Source organism: Lemur catta, chromosome 3, assembly GCF_020740605.2.
Source record: "Lemur catta isolate mLemCat1 chromosome 3, mLemCat1.pri, whole genome shotgun sequence".
Taxonomy (NCBI): domain Eukaryota; kingdom Metazoa; phylum Chordata; class Mammalia; order Primates; family Lemuridae; genus Lemur; species Lemur catta.
The window spans coordinates 46240414-46260876 of NC_059130.1; the positions used below are offsets into that span (position 1 = coordinate 46240414).

The 20463-nt window shown below is 34.3% G+C and overlaps 1 protein-coding gene across 1 annotated transcript in view; it reads right to left on the reverse strand.

The window, feature by feature from the left end:
* Window positions 1–20463, reverse strand: part of SLC30A7 (solute carrier family 30 member 7) — a 72426-nt gene that overhangs the window by 24182 nt on the left and 27781 nt on the right. Inside the window, exon 8 of the mRNA XM_045547431.1 lies at window positions 18527–18662. Within this exon, the coding sequence (XP_045403387.1) occupies window positions 18527–18662 (136 nt within the window). The remainder of the gene's footprint in view (window positions 1–18526; window positions 18663–20463) is intronic.

Genomic DNA, 20463 nt, shown 5'->3' on the forward strand with positions numbered 1-20463 from the left:
ATGTTTTCCACCTTTTTTGATTTACTTTTGTTTTTCTGAAGAGCTAAAAATATTGATGATTCCAAGGTCAAAAGTATATTAAAAAATATATTTGAGACTCATTTTTAATCCCTTCCTTCTCACTAGAGATAATTATATTTTTACCTGCTTTTAGTTCATTCTGCCAGTGTTTTTTTGCAAAATTATACGGAAACACATTTAGATTATATGTGTATCTCTTCTCTTTCTTATATAAAAGGTAGCAGTGCTTTTATGCAAACTTATGCTATACATCTAGATATGGTGTGCTACATATTAACTGCCATCTTGTTTTCTTAAAAATCTTGAAAAATCACACCACATTATGGTATAAAGATTATCCTTACTCTCAATTTAGGGTTGCATAGGACTCCCTTATTGATGGTATGATATTGTAACACATAAATTTGATCTTCTACCCCATTTCCTGACATAAAACTCCCAAAATCCTTGGAATCTCTAAAGTGATGTCTTTTTGTATGCTAATGATTGACTGATAGCTGGCAGCCACTGGAAGCTTCAGAATGGGAGCTGGTCATCCGAAAGATCAAGGCACGATCGAGAGGGTTGGGACTTTTAGCCTCCAGGGAAGAGAATGGGGCTGAAGGTTCATGGCCAATGGTCAATGGTTTAATCAATCATGCCTACACAATGAAGCCTCCATAAAAACCCAAAAGGAAAGGGTTTGGGGGAGCTTCCAGACTACTGAACACCTGGGTGTTCTGGAGGGTGGTACAACCAAGGAGGGCAATGGAAACTCTCTGTCCATGCCCTCATATTTCACCCTATGCATCTCTTCATCTGTGCCCTTTGTAATTAATAGTTTTTATATAATAATGAACTGGTAAACTACTTCCCTGAATTCTGTGAGCCACTCTAGCAAATTAACTGAACTCAATGAGGGGGTTGTGGGAACTCCAATTTATAGCTGGTTGGTCATAAGCACAGGCAGAATACCTGGGCTTGCAGTTAGCATCAGAAGTGGGGACAGTCTTGTGGGACTGAGCCCTCAACCTGTGTGATCTGACACCATCTCCAGGTAAACAATGTCAAAATTGAATTGAATTAGAGGATACCCAGCTGGCCTCTGCTGGAGATTAATTGTTTGCTTGGTGTGTGTGGAGAAACACACATTTTTAGTCACAGAAGTCTTCTGTGTGTCTTTTCCACATAGATGGACATCTGTGCTCTTTCCAATCTTTTGCTATTCCAAATAAAGCCACAAAGAATAACCTTATAAATATGTCCTTTAAAAAAACAAAAAAAGACAGGGTCTCACTATTGTCCAAGCTGGAGTGCAGTGGCTACTCACAGGCACGATCATAGCACACTGCAGCCTTGAACTCCTGGACTCAAGTGATCCTCCTGCCTCAGCCTCTCAAGCAGCTGGTACCACAGCTGTGTACCACCACACCCAGTGCTAAATATGAACTTTTATATTTTTGCAAATTTATCTTTGAGATATATTCCTAGAAGTGGGATTGCTTAATCAAAGGTAAATGCATATTTAATTTTGCTAGATATTGCCAAATTTCTCTCATAGAGATAACACCATTCTCATTCCTAATCCATGAAGTATGAGAATGCCTATTTTACCTATAGCCTTGCCAAAAGATTATGCAAACCTTTGGCTATTTATCCACCTGATAAGTGAAAAGTTGGTATCTCGATGCAGTTTTAATTTACATTTCTTTTTTTTATGAGTGGGGCTGAACTACTTTTCTACGTTTTAAAAGTAATTTGTATTTCTTTTCCTGTGAACTAAATGAACTTATACTCCTGCCTGTTTTTCTATCAGGATGTTAGTCTTTTAATTAAATTAAATTTTTATTTTTAGTAGTTCTCTCTACATTGGTGAGGTTAGCCCTTCATGATCTAAGTGGTGAATATTTACCCTAGTTTATTATATCTTTTGATTTTCCTTATGGTGCTTTTTTCCTATGCCAAAGTCTTCTTTATGTAGTTTAGTTCACCAATTGTTTCTCTTACTGATTTTCTGAGTTTTGAGCCAGTTACTCCCTAATGTTATCACGTTTAAAATAATTCAGCCATGCTTTCCTTTAGTGCTAGCATAGTTTCATATTACTTTTACAACTCTAATTCATTCATTTTTCCAGGTATAGAGTGTGAAATACAGTTCCAAATTTATCTTTCCCCAAATGGCTATCCAGTTATTAGAAAGAGCATCTTTTTCCCCAATGATTTGAGGTGCTGCCTTTATCATTTCTAAACTTCTACATGTACATATAAATCTATTTCTGAACTTTCTAACCTGTTCCAGTAGTCTGCTTGCTTTTTTAAGTAGCTCACTATTTTAATTATAAAGGTTTTACATTTTACATCTTTTTTCCCAGAGTTTTCTTGGCTATTTCTATTGGTTTGTTCTTCCTTATAAACTTTAAAATCAGTTTTTACTACCTCCTCCTCAGAAAAAAACAACCTGTTGGGATTTTTATTAGGATACTTTTAAATTTGTAAATAAACATAACAAGAGTTGACATGTTTATGATGCTGATTCTTCAAATTGTCATAGTTAACAAAAAAGGCTCTGTTCAAGTCCATTTTTATGTTTTTTAAGTGTTTAAAATCCTCACGTAAGTTTTAAACATTATGTAATTTCACCTCTACATTATCTTAGTTGTTACTACCGAAAAGGCGTCTTCACTTAAATTATATCATGTAACTGGATTTTGCTTATATATAAAGGGCACTGATTTTTGCATATCAATTTTATATCTGTAACTTTACTAAATTATCTGCCATAGTTCTCCCATCAATTCTCATGGGCTTTACAGAGTAAAGAGCACTGGATTATTTCAAATGCCTCTGACATCTATGGCAATGATGACATCATTTTCTCCCTAACTTGTTTAATATAATGAATAATATTCTGTAATACTGAATCATCTTTGTATTTTTGAAATGAACTTCAATTGGACATGATATATTATTTCCAATATGCTTTTTTAAAATAGTAAAATGCATTTCTTCAAACATTATCAGACAATGCATAATGCTTATAACTTGAAAGTCAAATTATTCACATTTCAAATACTCCAGATTTAAGATCTTCAATTATTTACCAAAACTTTCTGATGGCTTTGACAAACACAAAAAAATAAGACTAAGTTGATTTATTATTAGGAACTAGAATTAGACTAGTACTGTAACAAGAAAACATCTTGTAGTAATAATACAAGCACTTAATAGGAGAACATAGTGTAATAGTAATAGTATGACAGAGTACAGAAAACATGACTGAGACCTTGAGAAAGCCACAGGTGGCCTGTGCTTCAGTTGTCACATCCACTCATTCAACTCTCCAATCCACACTAATCAATATCATCCTTTTTCCACTCACTAGGTTAGGTATTCAGAATACAGAGGAAGAAGGTAAGGTTTGGCTAATATATCCCAAAGTGATCCCCAATGAGTCACCCCCACATATTATCCCCTCCCGTTAAGTATGAGCAGACTTGTGACTTGATTCTACCTAACAGAACATGGCAAAGATAAAGGGAATTTGTAGATGTAATTACGGTCCCAAATTAGTCAATTTTTAATTAATCCAAAGCGAGATTATCCTGGGTAGGCCTGAGTCAATCAGACGTATGCCCTTAAAGGAGGGACTAGAGCCCCCCCTGAGGTGAGATGCTCTCCTGCTGATCCTGGAAAGGTAAGCCACTGTGAGTTACACAGCTGTAGGAAATTAATTCTGCCAATAACCACATAAGCTTGTGAGACAATCCTGAGCCTCAGGTGAGACCATGGCCCAGCCAACACCTTGGGGGCAGCCTAGTGAGGCCCTGAACAGAGGAGCCAGCTAAGCTGTGCCCAGACTCTTGAACATGGAAACTGTGAGATACTGAATGAGTATTGTTTTAAGCTGATAAAATTGTGGTGATTTGTTATGCAGCAGTAGAAAACTAATATATATGCAAATTCTCCAGTTTATTAGAAGGAAATAAGTAAGTTTAATGGAGTGTGATAGATGCTAGCTATAACGCAAGTGTTTAGGGCACAAAATAAAAAAGTTAATTCTATATGGTACTGTCAAAAAACAGGCTTCACAAACGAGATGCTCTTTGAGGTGAATCTCACAAGAGGTATCCAAAGGATAGACATTAACTCCCTATCAAAATCCCAATGACATTTATTCCAGAAACATAAAAATCCATCTTAAAATTCATACAGAATCTCAAGAAACCCCAAATAGTCAAAATAATCTTTAAAAAGAACAAGTTTGGAGATTCATAGTTCCTGATTTCAAAACTTACTACAAAGAAACAGAAACAAAAACAGTGTGGTACTGACACGAAGACAAATAGACCACTGGAACAAAATAGAGAGCCCACAAATAAACTCTTACATATGGTTAAATGACTTTCAACAGGGATGTCAAGACCTTTCAGTGGGGAAAGGGACAGTCTTTTCAACAAATGCTGATGGTAAAACTGGACATCCACATGCAAAAAAATGAAGTCAGACACTTCAGAGGCATAAGCTAACCTAACACATTCTAAAAAGTACAATTTGGTACCATGGAAATTTAGTTCAGGAATCTTCATACTAGTGTACATACAGGAGTATGTACTACCTCCCACATCTGGGGACACCAATCACAAAAAAATACCCGAGAGGATACCCAAAGACTTTCCAGAAGATGTTGGGAATAATTTTAAGAGAATAAAATACCAGATCCTGCACTTTTGCAGGTATGCATTCCTAAAACTGACCAGACTGAGACAATTTGTCTAGTAAGCAGTTCTCTATTGCTCCCCTCCTATTTCACCATAGTGAAAGGAAAAGCATATATTTAACACATCCTAAATATTACTGTGGTAAACTGTGCCAGGAAAATCTTTGGTGTGGCAAAAAAAGAAAAAAAAAGCCAATTTAAAATGTTGGTATCTGATAAGCCTTTATTGAAAGCAACATAAACCTGAGGTATAGTTTTGTGCCACCCCTGTCTTATATAATTCCTGTTAAGGGCAAAGAGTAATATTAGAAACAAGGTATTCTGGCCCACATTAGGAATGTTCTAGGTTCAGACATATTGTAAAGGAGGATGACTAAAGTGATGATAGTTTAATAATCTCACCTCTACTGTCCACTAAATATTGACAAAGAATGTATCATTCCTTAGAAAAGTCCCATGAAACTTTTGTCAAACAATGGTAAAAACCTGTTATCTCTTGCAAGGTCATTAAAAAAAAATTCTATTTTTTTTAGAAATGGGGTCTTGCTATGTTGCCCAGGCTACACTAAAACTCCTAGGCTCAAGTGATCTTCCTGCCTCAGCCTCCTGAGTAGTTAGAACTACAGGCGCGTGCCACCACACCCAGCTTGCAATGTTGTTTATTTATATGCTATACAGACCTTAAAATAAAGCTACTAAGTTTTTTAATAAAAGAAAGCTGGGAATATTAGTTTTAAAAAGTAAACACTTTGAACAATTTCAAGATATTATCAATGTTGGCTTTAGAAACTTCATATAAAGTATTATTGCTCACTATCATGATTAAGAAATCATATTTGATAGTCACCATATCCAGTGTATAGGTGGATAGCAAAAAAAAGTTAGATACCAAGTCTATTGCTACAACTCAATTAATTCCCTATTCAGATACCACTCTACTTCATAAAATGTATAAAATGGCAGAAGTCATAGTTCACCAGACTGTGGCAAAAATTGTTACAGATAAAATATATCCTTGACATACTAATAAATCCAGAGGTGTTTCCAATTATTTCTAGTAAATTATTATATCAGCTTTTACATCAACAACGAAAAAATGGCATTACTAACATAACTTTGGTATGCAAAAACTTGTCTAGGAATATAAACTGTGAAGAGATTTTCAAAACTTTGGATACTTTCATTCCAGATTTTGAGCAATACTGGGAATCTGCAATAACATGGCATAAAAGTAGGTTTATTGTTCATGTCTATGCTTTAAGTCCTATTTTAATTTGGAAACACTTTTATTTAAAAACAAAACAAAACTCAAAAAACTAGCTTTGATTACTGAAAAGTTTAAACTGACTTGTATATAGCCTTGGATGTCACTATTAAAAAGGTATTAAAATTCATGCCTTTAAAAAGTGCCATGTGAGGAATCTAGGTTCTGACGTAGTCAAAAGTAAGATGGTTGTCACGGGGATAAGTAGTAATACTTTGGTATTAGGTGAAGTATCTAAAGAATGGAAAAACAAACACCATATGTATTCTCTATTAACACACTGACTGCCACACTAGAAAAAAACATTTTTTCCTGGGGCCACAGTGTTTTATTAAAACAAAACAATCTTTTCTAATTTGTTTTCTGTGTGTGAGTTATATGCAATGCAATCCACATTTTTAGAATTAAATTATTAATATTAATTGTAACAATGAGAACATCAACAAGTAAGATTTTCACAAACCAACTGCAAGGGTTTTGCTTCACGAGGCTCCGGGCCCAAAACTAGTCTGAGTTAAATACAACTCACACGGCAGTCTTAATGTGTTAAACTGGAACTAACAGATCAGCATTGATGTGCACAGATGGAAGAAAAACTCAATGGAAATGGTGCAGGTGGGAGGGGGGAGGAGGGGATAGGTGAAATCATACCTAACAGGTACAACGTACACTATCTGGTGATTGGCACACTTATAACTTTGACTCAAGCAGTACAAAAGCAATCCATGTAACCAAACCATTTGTACCCCCATAGTATTCTGGAAAAAAAAAGACGTATATAACATTGAAGAAAACAGAATAAGGAGTACCATTTAATAATGAATATCCACGCAAATCTAACAGCTATTATAAATTTTTGTTTCTTATGTTACACGAATTTTAATAAAACTTCTAGATTGGGATATAGTAATTTCCATGGTTCTCACAGTGGGCCATTTGTCTTATCTTCATGTGACTGACACAACACTTAATGTTTATTAAACCCACAAAATTTTTAGCTTCAAAAAAAAACAGAAAGAAAAATGAAGTAAAACTTTCTCTGACAGGAAGGACTTTCTCTGACAGTCTGATTTGACTAATTGGGTTGACAATGAAAACTAGCTTTTAAAGTTAGGTTATATAGAGGATATTTCCATAAATCAAATGAGCTATATCTGCAGTGTGAAGGTTTTGATTAAGATATATTAAACACAAATAATTTAAAGTTTCAAATATGAGTTACAAATAGGAAATCACAGCACTGGATGCTCTGAATTACAGCCATAAATTAGCAATTGAGCAGCTTCTTATGCAAGTATATACTATGTTCTCTAGGCAGTAACAGCAGATTTTTATTTACTTTTAACATTGATTAATATTTCCCCAGCAATCCTGGGAAGGTCAATAAAATATGAGAACATGTAAAATGTGAAGCAAAATACACATCCGTATTGAATGAGTCCTGCTTCTTCCATTTACATGAAGATAGTTCGAATAACTTCTGAGGGAAATATTCTATCTCAACACATTAAGAATATTTAACTTCTGACTTCCTTATTTTTTTTTTACCATAATATGAAAATATCTAAGTGGTTAATCTAGGTAAAAGAGCAAAGAAAGATGGGAGTCCTGCATTCTTACAGGTTGTAACCTAAATGACTCCTGACTGCCTCTATTTAAATCTGCAATGTTTAATTAGTTTCTACCTTCTAGGAATCTTTGTTCTCAGCTTCTGATAATTCACTAACTCTCTATCTTTGAAGTAGGCTACAGTTTGCAAATTCTTACTTTCCATTATTAGTTTTGGCTTTTAACATGCTAAAGGTATCATATGTAAACATTCCATGAAAAGGTACTTTATTATACAACCATGAAAATTAGAATAGAGTCCAAAACCTACACTTGAGGAAACAGAAGGTCCAGAAAGTTAAACGGCACAGAGCCAAGACTATAACCCAAGCCTCTTGATTCCTGACCTAAGCCACCAAAATTCCACAAATATTACTGTATACAAAGCACAATGACAAAGCTGAACAAGACCCAGTCCTATTCTCATGCACTGATACATGTATATATGTAGATAGAGATGATGCTGCTATACATAGTGCCATCATTTAAGGAAACAATAACTTGATAAATTTAGAGGTATAAACAAATAGTTTAGGAATGGAAGAAAAAGCTTCATAAAAGAATATCCATTAGAGTTGAGCGTTAAAGAATTATTAGGAATGTGACAGGAAACAGATTAAAGCTAAAATATAGGGTGATATGATATACAGGAACTGCTATGGAAAAAAAGAACACTGACTTGAAAGCCAGGTTAGAGGCAGATAATAGAGCACTTAGATCATAGTATTTATTCTGTAAGCAGAGATAGGACATCAACAGTTTTAAAAGAGAGAGCCCTTGATCAAATTACCATTTATACTCATACTGTGCCTTGTTCAGTTTTATAGTCTAGCTCGGTATTGTTTTTATTTACGTACAGGTCTATCTCTCATACTACTTGTAAGATCTTTGTATTCTGCTTGTCTAGAATACCGCACACATTCCCAATAAATTTCCTTAATTCAAAAATGAACCTACACAAACCAAGTACTTCCACGGTATACGGTATAAGATAGTAAGGCATAAATAAAAGGGAGAAGAAAAAGGAAAAAATTTTGATTTGATTTTTAATCAAAGAACTGCACATGTATGCCATCATTAGACTTTAAATTACCATATATATATATATATCTCTAGTTATACCATTAATTTATTTATTTTCATTTTTTGTTTAGAAATATAAATTACAAACCACAAAATAGACATGTTCAAGTTTCTTATTAGACTAACAGCTCTAAAAATTTTTGTGGGTAGAGGAATAATATTCTGATACTGAATTTTTTCCTTCATTTTAGCTTTTATACTTCAGTAAAGTCAATGATGAAATATTCAGCATCTTCTTAGAAAAGCAACAGTTTAAATACACCAACAACAAAAAATGGTAGGGTTAGACTAAAAGCAGAAATAGCATACTCTGCTGTTTGTCCATAAATTTTCCTTTTAGCAAAATAAGTATAACAATTATCTTAACAGTTACTGATTTCCATTTAAGAATCAAACAATAAAGTCAAAGCTATTCTTCTGTTTCTTTTATTAAAATTCAATAAGTAGCTCTTCTTATTTGACATTTTGTAGAGTTTTTGGCTTCAGGATAAAGAAAAAAATACAGTGTGCTTAATGTTTAAAAAGGAGATAAATACATGTCAATAACGGATTCCTGAATAACTCAGATTAGAAGACGGTATCTCAGAACATTTTAATTTCAGTTAAAGTGACTCCTAATTTACAAATTGGTTGCTTTTTATGGTATTTTTAAGTGGCTGAAAACCACCATTTTCCCACAGGAAACAATGCAAACAGTTCTTAGGTTCTACAGGAGATATTTTAATCAGAGCATAGTGCCAAACTCTGGTACTAAACTATGGTAACTGAGAGGTAAAATTTTTTTAAAGAAAAAATTCAGTGAGTTTCAAATGAGAACATGGAAAACACAATCCCATCCAGTACTGCAATCCTAGTAACCAAAAAACCTACCCCCTTCTACATTGGCCAGGAGAGGACATCTCTGGAATAACCAACCATCTGCTAGAACTAGCAATTGCAAAACAAGGCACTGACAATTAAGGCATATGTATGAATTTGTGTGTGCACGTGTGTGTGTGTGTGTGTGTCTGTGTGTGTGTAGTGGCAGAAGGGAGGAAATGAGTAGAGATCTTAAGTCAAGAATATTTCAGTATATTTATGGGGGTTTACTGGTGGTTGTGAGAACTGCATTAATGGCTAGTACTATATCCTCAAAACCTAATGAAGTATCAGGGACAAAGCAGGTGTTTCAATAAAAACTACTGAATTTTTGTTAAATGATATTCTTACAAAATTTGGTTCTTACGTTCAAAATTCCTTGCAGCATGGCAGCACTTGTTCTGCTCCTTCCAATATTTCCAAGACCCTCTGCCAGCCTTTCTTAACTAGGGTTCCTCATTGGAACCATAGACTACACAAAATGATCTGAATGACTATTTCTCAATTCTCCCAAGGATAGTACATAGCTGGTACTTTTCTAGATGCATAGGTGAGAAGTTAATAATTCCATACAAATGGATGCCTTATGGCTGTGGTCTCCAACCCCTGGGCCAGTCCCTGGCCCATTAGGGACCTGGCAGGCAGAGCTCTGCCCCATCCCCCATTAGTCAGTGGCAAAACTGTCGTCCATGAAACTTACAAAATGGGGGGTAAAGAGGGAGCACACGGCAGGAGGTGAATGGCAGGCAAACCAAGCTTCATCTGTATTTACAGCTGTTCCCCATGGCTCGCATCACTGCTTGAGCTTCACCTCCACCACCCCCAGGAAAAACTATCTTCCATGAAACCAGTCCCTGGTGCCAAAAATGTTGGGGACCACTGCTATGGTATTAGGGCATTCTCTCTCAGAATGCCAGTTGAGAAAGGCTGTTAGACTAATTGGTATTTATAAATACTCTAAGATGGTTTTATATATGATTTAAAAACATACTATGCAATAATGTTCCCATATGTTCCATTTTAGAATAGGGGTACATGTAAATGCAGCAAGTTCAAAATCTGGGCAAACTGTTTACCTTTTTCTCAGGCCCCAAAAGTACAGTTCACGAATTATAACCACTTGAAAGGCAAACCACAAAGGAAATTGTTAGGGAACACCCAAAAACATTTTTGAAAAAAATAAAATCTCTAAAATTTCTCATATAGCACTATATGAAGTTACAGTAGCTTCTTAACGTTAAAAATGCTTACATTTTACTTAATATAGGCCACAAATAGTTACCTATTTAACCACAAAATCAGTAAGATTTATCAAAATCAATATATGGTCCAAATCCTGTATTCATGAATAATGATGATCATTTATAATTTAAAATTTCTAATTTATACTTTTGTTTCCATTAGCATATATTCTATTTTGTATCTTTATTTATGACCCTTATTTGTCATTTATAAAGGCTATACCTTAGTTTGTCTCTAAAAATTATTTTTTTCCTTCAATATGACAAGAAATTAATATATTATTTAAAAACTTTTTGTGCCTAATGAAAAGACTTTCTTGTGGTTAAAAAGCTTTTCTTTGTACTTAAAAATAATGATGGTAAAAAAAAGTACAAAGCACTACAAGATGGTGACTGGTGAATGGCAGAAAAGTGATTAGAAAAAAAAAAAATCTAGCAAGGATTCAGAAATACCACTCCAGTAAAAAAGGATCTTTCTGTATCCTGTTTATATTTTTTATTGTCTACCATACACAGATATATCCCTTTTATTTAAGTGAATAAAAAAATCAAGCAATAGATCTATGTAAATGGCATCATTTTTAAATTGTGGTGAGATTCAAAGCTACAACTTATTGTTCAGATTTCTGCATTCTAAGTTATGAATTCATTTCCATTCCAATTCACCTTACTAATGGGAAAAAAAGAAGCAAAACTACTCTGAAACTCTTATAGGAACTATATTTTCAGAAAATTACACTCTCATTGTTAAACTCAATCTCCTGCTTTTCATTCAGAAACAAAATTCATCACAGGACAACTCAGTTTTACCCAGAGATTTATATCACCCTTTGCCTGTAGTAGAAAATGCTGAGAGACAAACTGTCTTATTCTAAGAAATCACTTTCACTGAGGAAGTGAAAATGGAACACTGGGCAGCCTAGAAGGGATGGACATGTAATTCCAGGGCATGTTTTCAATTGAGCAACATTAAACCCAGACAATATATAAACAGTGCTATTACTTCTCTTGCTCTTGGTGAATTGCAAGTATTGTGTGTGAGAGTGTGTGTGTGCGTGTGTGTGTGTGTGTGTGTGTGTGTGTGTGTGTATATATATATATATATATATATATATATATGAATTAAGGGTAGGGAAAATTACTTCTTTATACTCTATTTTGTTGAATCCTCAAGGGTTTTCATCTATTTCCTAAAATCAGCTTTGGCTAATTAGGCAAACTCTTAACCAATTTGAAATACTTCTCCAAATATTTCTCAGAAATACTTCTCCTTATAAATATTTCATTATCAGGTGAACATTTAAGTAAATTCAGTTTGCTTTCTTAACAAAAAAAAGAAGACTGGGCTGGAATTTCTTTATTTTGTATTTTGGGGGTAACTTTTTTTTCTTCCCTTAAAAAAATGTATGCTTTTAAAAGACATGAGTCAGAAATGTTGGTTTACCTTAGGAAAATTAGGCAAGAAGCATAATTTAAAAATTATACTACCTAGAGAGATCCAATTAACATTCAGAGACATACATACACTACAGTTTCCCCTTCATACATGTAAAGAAAAATACATATTTTAGATACGGACCTTTTATAAGAAAGAACCATTCTTATGTGTTGCTCCAAACCTTTGCCATTTATTGTCATTGAATTTAAGCCTTTGCTACTCAACAAATCATCCAAAACTTTATTGACTTAAAATAATGACTGTACCATTACTTTTCATCTGGAACCTATGAATGTTCTCATGCTGACCAAACTTGACAATCAGTACATATAGTAGAAGCTCAGTAATTTTTTTAAAATATGCCTACAAAGAAATATTGTTAACAGTAATTATGTGGCCTAGGGTATTGTGATCTTGAATGATTTTTCTCTACTTTTTTATACTTTTCAGTATTTTCCAAATTTTCTATAATGGCTATACATTACTTTTATAATCAGAAAAGTCTAAGAATTTTTTCTTAGAATTATATATATATAATGCAAACAAAATAAAACATTATGAAAAACAAAATAAAACATAACAAAAGAAGCTCAGAATAAAAAAAATCTAAAAGAAAGCCCACAAAAATATAAACATGAGTGTCTTCACTGGTAAGATGATGGGTAATATTTTCCTTGTCTCTTTATCATTTCTTTGTCAACATAATTATTTCCAGAATTTTTAAAAACTACTTTTAGATATGCGATTTTCATTAAGTCTTCAGCCTCTTCTCTAACTAATCATGTGTTCATGCTCTGTCTGAAAACTGGGCTTTACCTGAGGGCACTGCCTTCCCCAGAGTGCAGCTGAGAAGTGCTATTTTCTCTTCCATGCTCTAAGCACTACTCGGGCTTGTGGTGAGGTGTATGTTCCTCTTTGCTTATCACTACTAATTTCCAGATCACGTTCCCCCTACTTCTCCCCCAAACACAGTTCACTTAAGGCCCATGCCACCAGATTATTCCACCCTCTATCCATCTTGATTACCAGTGTTACAATCCTTGATTGTTCCCCTTCAGTTAGTAAAGAATTCAGGAACAGGCTTCTTATCTTTCCACCTCTACCCTTTTCATTACTCTTGATTTTAATGTCCATGGGAACAATCCAACACCTGGCCTCTATATGATGATCTTATCCAAGCTCTACGATCATACCTTCAACCTAAGATCTTAATGGCAAGCATGTCACAATCTGCACAACCCTTCATATTTCTGCATCACTTCCCCTAATACTTCCACTCTAATACTTCTTTAGAAGTTCCAATCCACTCACCCTATCACTTTTTTTGTAAGCATGTATCATTACCTTTTAATCTTAATTTTCCTACCTTGCTCCTTTCTCACTGTCAGTACTCACCTGGCAAAACCCCAAACCTGTTAAATCCAACTCTCTGTCTATTCCATACCTTTTACCAAGTAGCTTAACAAGACTGATGAAAAACATACAACTGTGTTGGTTGTTTTCACTTTAAATTCATGACCACAAACCTCAAAGTGGGCCCTCAGTGTTGCTAGGCAATCACACTGCTCCCCTTTATAGCAAAAGGCTTTGAAAGCGAGTTGACTGTAGTTGCTATCTCCATTTCCTCCCCTCCCATACGCTCATGAAGCTACTCTGATCAGGCTTTCATTCTCATCACTCTTCTGAGCATCCGGTCTAAGTTACCGATTACCAGTCCAAGTAGCATTTAACAAGATTGATTATTCCTTCTGTTTGAAACACTTCCTTTACATGGATTCTAAAAGAATGCATGCTGCATGCTTGTGTCTTTCTTCCCACCTCGCTGGCATACCACTTTACCCTTTTCTTTGCTGCATTTCCTCGTGACCTCCTCCAGGGCTCAGTCCTCAGGCTTCTTCTCCTCTGTCAGTATTTGTTCTCTGGGCAAACTCACCCAATCTCATGGCTTTAAATAACATATATAAGTTGATGACACCCAAATTTTTATCTTCCACTCCAAGCTGTTCCCTGAACTTCAAAGAGATAGATATATAATTATACATCTATCACTCCGCCCTGCTCATTGTACCCCAGCTACACTGCCTTTCTTGCTGTTCCTCAAATATGTCAGGTATGTATGTTCTCTGCCACAATGTGTTTACACTCGAAGTTCCCTCTGTCAGGGATGCTCTTCCTCTGAACAGCCCCGTGCCCCTCCCCTTCACCATTCAAGTCTCTGCTCAAATGTTACCTTACGTAGAGGATTTCCCAAGCCCTTCTAAAATAGTATCTCCTTACCTCACTGTATAGCACTCGTCACTGATTGGTATTACACTATTTGCATATTCATTTGCTTTACTGTCTGTCTCTCCCATTAAAATAAAAGCTCCATGAGGATAGGTTATTTGCCTATGTTGTTTATTGCCTGGCACAGAATGGGCACTAAAGCATTTGATTTTAAATATATTACGATACATTAAAGTTTTCTGTTATCTCCAAAGGGTGAGATTATGAGAACATTTCAATAGATAAATTATACATTTCAGTAATGTTTGAAATTTTTATAGTCAGCATGTATTACTTTGGTTATCAGGAAAAAAAAAGAGCAAATAATAAAACTATTAAAGCTTAACAATAATAAAAAGAAATCCAATCATATGACCTAAAACCATATATTTCTGTATGCTACTGAAAAAAGTCTTATAAACAGGTCAGTAGGACCTAGACAAGGATGACAAATAGGTTTCACCTTGGAAGCTGACTGTAGTTGGCTAGTTGTGGCTGCTTGAAGCACTGTATTGAAAGGGACTCTGAAGCTAAATCAGTTTTGGCAGCAAGGAACACCATATTGAGGGATATTTTCCAGGAAAATAGAAGGGGTAGGAATGCTGGAGAGATGAATCCCACTCCATGACTTTAAGTCTACTTGTGGGGCTGGGCACAGTGGCTCATGCCTATAATCCTAGCACTTTGGGAGGCTGAGGCGGCAGGATCGCTTGAGGTCAGGAGTTCTAGGCCAGCCCAGGCAAGAGTGAGACCCCTGTCTCTACAAAAAAATAAAAGAATAAGCTAGGTTCAGTGAAGCATGCCTGCAGTCCCAGCTACTTTGTAGGCTGAGGGAGGACGACTGCCTGAGCCCAGGAGTGTGAGGTTGCAGTGAGCTATCGTGAGACCACTTACCACTACACTCTGCTTGGGCACCACAGTAAGATCCTGTCTCAAAAAACAAACAACAACAACAAAAAAACCTACATGTGGACTATTTTCAACCCTTTATGTTCAACCAACTGCTCCCAAGAATCCCATATGTATATATTCTTTACCTATTAATATTTGAAATCTCCATATAAATGCCTAATGAGAGATCTCAAACTTACAACCAAAACGGAACTTTTCATCTGCAGTACCCTTCAAGAGCAGACAAAAATATTATTCTTCTCCCAGACTTGTCTCTTCCAGTAACAACACCTTCATTTACTCAGTTGCCTGGTAAAAACTCTAGGATTCATCCTTGATTGCCTTTTTCCACTCAACCCTGATCCATACATTCATATCCACGAGCAAATCTTGTTAGCTCCATCCCAAAGCATTTTCTAATTTTATCTGCTTCTCTCCATTTCTAAGATTAGTATCTTAGACCAAGCCACCATGGCCTCTCACCTAGTCTAACTAGCTTTCTAGCTGGTGTGCCTGTTTGTACTCATGCCCCCTTATAATCTATTAATATTACCCACACAGCAGCCAAAATCACTTCTAAAAATATAAACCAAATAACATCACACCCTTAAGGTTTCCCACTACACTTGGAATAAAATCCAAACTCCTAATCCTGAGTAATTTTCCCAAGCCTATTTCTCCAACTTTATCTCAAACCATTATTCTCGTACTCCTTATTGCTTCAGCTATACTGGCCTCCTTTCAGCACGAAAGCTATCTGCACCAAATGGCTTTTATACTAGTTGGTCTCTAGACTAAAATGCTCTTCCTCTGACAAGCTCTCCTGTGACATTCAGATCTCAGCTTAAAGGCCCCCTCTTCAGAAGTCTTCCCTTACCACTTAAAGTGGCAACTCAGTCACCATCATGTAATCCTATCTTATCTCTCTGTAAAATATTAATAACTATTTGATATTTGAGTGGTTTATTTATTGTTTGTTGTCTCTCTCCCCTATTATAATATAGAATCAAAACAGTAGGGAACTTGTCCTTTTCACTACCATGGTGAGAGGGCCTACTTAATAAATATTTGGTAAAGATATTTTGTGTAGTTTTTTAAATGTGTGTTATACTAAGTAAATGAAAAATTTTGTTTATTTATTTATATTTGTGAGAAAAAATGAATGAGAATAGAACTAAGTAAGAATTCCCTATTTGGGATTAGAGAAAGTAATTCTGAGGTTGAAAAAAACATGATTTGATTCAAATTCAAAGTATACCACCTTTTTTCCCAGGCAGAATTAGGTGCTGATTTCAAAACAATGAAAAAATAGTTTGCCCTTACGGAGCTTAAGGGAGAATTTTTAATAGTCACCCACTGTTTATCCAGAAAGATTGTTGAATAAGATATTCTAATTACATTTCTGATATATGATACACATTTAAATGCCCTGAAAAAGTGGCATTTAAATGGAATCTGATCTGAAGATGAGTAGTGATACATACATAAGTGTGTGGATGGGGAAGGGGTGGGGGTATGGGGAGGAAGGTGCAAAGTGTATGAGTATTTTGTATAGAGATAATATGAGCAAAGCCTAGAATCCAGAGAACTCATAACATATTCAGGAAACTGACAATAATTTACCACGGCTGGAGAACAAAGTATGAATTGAGAAGTACTGAGAGACAGACTGAAGAGGTCAACAGGGGTAATATCAGGAAGTCCTATTTAGGAGTTTGTACTTGATCCTGAGGGTAAGAGTCACTGAAGGATTTAAAGCAAAATAATTTTTATATGTAACATAATCCTTATTAAAGAAAGATAATTTTACACAGTATAAAGAGTTTAGAGGGAAACAGATCAACTTGGAGATTGTTATAGTTTTCCAGGCAAGACATAATAGTAGTCAGAATTAGAATACTAATGGTGAAGACAAAAAAAAAAGTAAATATTAAGATCCTACTCTAAGAATTGTGAGAAGCAACTAAGAATTATAATACATTAACAAAATGAAATGAAAAGTGAAAGCACAAATAGTTATTGTAAGAGTGAACAAATCTATTAAAAGTTAAGTTTCATAGAATATGGGACATCTAAGCTAAACTTTCAAGGAAGTGTAGTAAATTTCCAAAGAAGAAGAAAAGATATTTCAAACCTTATGCAAGACTTATATAGCAGAGTTACTTCCTTATACAAATTATTTGAAAAAATTAAAAAATAATCAGCACGTTAAAAATGTACCCCCTACTTTTTAGGCAGAAACTTAAAAAATCTCTGTTTATGATTAATTTCAACATTACAATTTCATCTACTCCAATCAACCGCAAGCTATAAAAATCACCATAGTCTGACCTCTAGTGGGTCTTAGTTATCATTACAACAAAAAAGTTTCACTGACAGTAAAATAAATAATAATAGTCCAATCAAGACATATGCAGTGTATTTGTAAAATTTTAAGTAACTAAAGACTTTAAAATAAAGGAACATATTGGTCCTTTATTATTCTGACAAAAATTAAATCAATAATAAGACGTATCTCAGGGTACAACAAACTTAAGAGATAATAACTATACAATCTAATTAAGCAAAAATTTACTGAGAATATATTTATACACCTACACACATATATACCTTTACATATACATTGGCACTATGGTAGGCAATAGCAAGATAAAGAGCTAAGAGGCAGATGCTTCCTCGAGAACTTTATAATCAAAACAGGGTGACAGACATAAATTTATTTCAGTAAGCATTTTTACAAGATTTCTGCAATAATAATGTGATTTTATAATTAAAAATAGTTCTACTAGAAAAGACTTTGATATTCTTTTGCATTTGATGGTGCAAAATATAGATGTCAAAAGAATAATATTCTACCTATGGTTAATACATATTAATATTTTACTCTATAGATACAATGTTGGATTCAAGAAAATTACTGCTGATTTGAATTATGATTAAAAAGTTTAACTCCCAAATACCAAAAAGAAACATCAAATTCTAGGCATGAAAGAAATGGCAAATGCAGAAAAAATATGAAGATGAAAAAAGAGTCTATATAGGAATTTCTGAAATACCAAAGGAAAAGCAATGTAATAATTTATATTTTAGAAACTGTAATTTAAATAACATATTTATCACCTATCTTTCATTTTAATACTTGAAAGTAACATAACACTTACCTTATAACTATAAGCATGGCTATAAGGATCGAACAGATAGGATCTGCTATCATTAGGCCAAAATTTTGCATCATGATGGCAGAGGCAATTACACCAATGCTCCCAAGTGTATCTGCTAGAATGTGTAAAAATACCCCTAGAAATAAAACATAATAAGAACCAAAATCATACCTTCTGGTTAAAGTACCAATATTTCTTACAGCTATATTTAGTTTTATATTACAAACTAAACATTACATTGAAAAATCAGTAAGCATGTCTATTTACCATTTAGTAAATATGAAACTACATTTAAGACTCTGAATAATCTTTTCTTTTTCAAATCAGCAGGGGTTAAAATATCTGACTAGTAAATTATACTTGCTCTTAATGATATAATATAAATGAAGAAGTAGAGAAACAAGTTGATTTTAAAAACTGCAAACATTCAACTCTGACTAAAAAGAGTCCAAAAGTTAATTAATAATTTGTTAGGGGAAGGAGATCACATTAGACTAAAATAACTGGTCAAGAAAACATTGTAACTACAAATATATGTACATACAGAGCCCTCTGCTGGTGATTAAAATTAATGCCATTTGGGACTAGACTTTTCTATGGACCATGAAACTATCCTGATATAATTATTAATTATCCTTAAGGTTTTATTACCTAAATTAGTTATACACTACACTCAAACTCAATGTGAAAGAAAGCAGGGATTTGAATATTTTTAAATGAATATTAAAATATGTTAACCTTTTAATAATTAAAGATTGTCAGGATACTGATATTCTAACTGCCTAAGAACCTAGATGTAATATTAATTTTTAACAAGTGACACTTCCTTGAAACATCATTGAAAGTGTCAAGAACTAAGTTTCACATACTATATTTTCTGAAGAGACTCAACTAAGACAAATTATTCAACATTTAGATCTTCAATGGGTAAAATTTACTATACAGCAAAACATTGGCTCTTAAACTTTCACCATGCCTTGCTAAAAATAGAACATTCTTCAATAACATTAACTATCCTATCTGAAAATAAATAACTAGTGTGTACAAGCATTTATGTACTTTAGAAATACTTATTTTTATTATTTACTGGACAATAAAAGGTAAACTATAATTATTTTTAGGCATAGAAATACACATTTACTTTAACAAAAAAACTTTTCTAAATAATTTAAAAGCTGTTAATGAGCCCAATCAAATCCTGCATTCTAGTCTTTGACACTTAAATTTATCTACTGTAGAATGTTGCATCAAATATTATACCAAATATAACTCATCCCTCACTACCTACATATATTTTCTCATTTGCATAGAGTTTTGATTTATTACAATCATTCTTCAACAAGCTAATGGCTCTCTAAACAAAAATTTTCCCAAAACAAAAATATTTTGTCAGAGCATACTTATAGAATATTCAGTTTGTCTAAGGTATTTCCAATAGCAAAGAATTGAATAGATCAATAATGTTGAGGCACTTTAACTTTTAAAAATAAAACTGGAAAAAAATTCACATTAAAGTATATTGAAGGTCCTTAAACTACAAACTCTTAAATGTAACATATGCTTTTATATCTTTATATTCATTAATCAGTGTGTTGGTAAAATCAGAAATGAAAATAGCTATAAACATTAAAAGGAGGCCGGGTGTGGTGGCTCATGCCTATAATCCTAGCACTCTGGGAGGCCGAGGCGGGAGGATTGCTCGAGGTCAGGAGTTCGAAACTAGCCTGAGCAAGAGCGAGACCCCATCTCTACTAAGTATAGAAAGAAATTAGCTGGACAACTAAAAACATATAGAGAAAAATTAGCCAGGCATGGTGGCGCATGCCTGTAGTCCCAGCTACTAGGGAGGCTGAGGCAGGAGGACTGCTTGAGCCCAGGAGTTTGAGGTTGTTGTGAGCCAACCTGACGCCACGGCACTCTAGCCTGGGCAAGAGTGA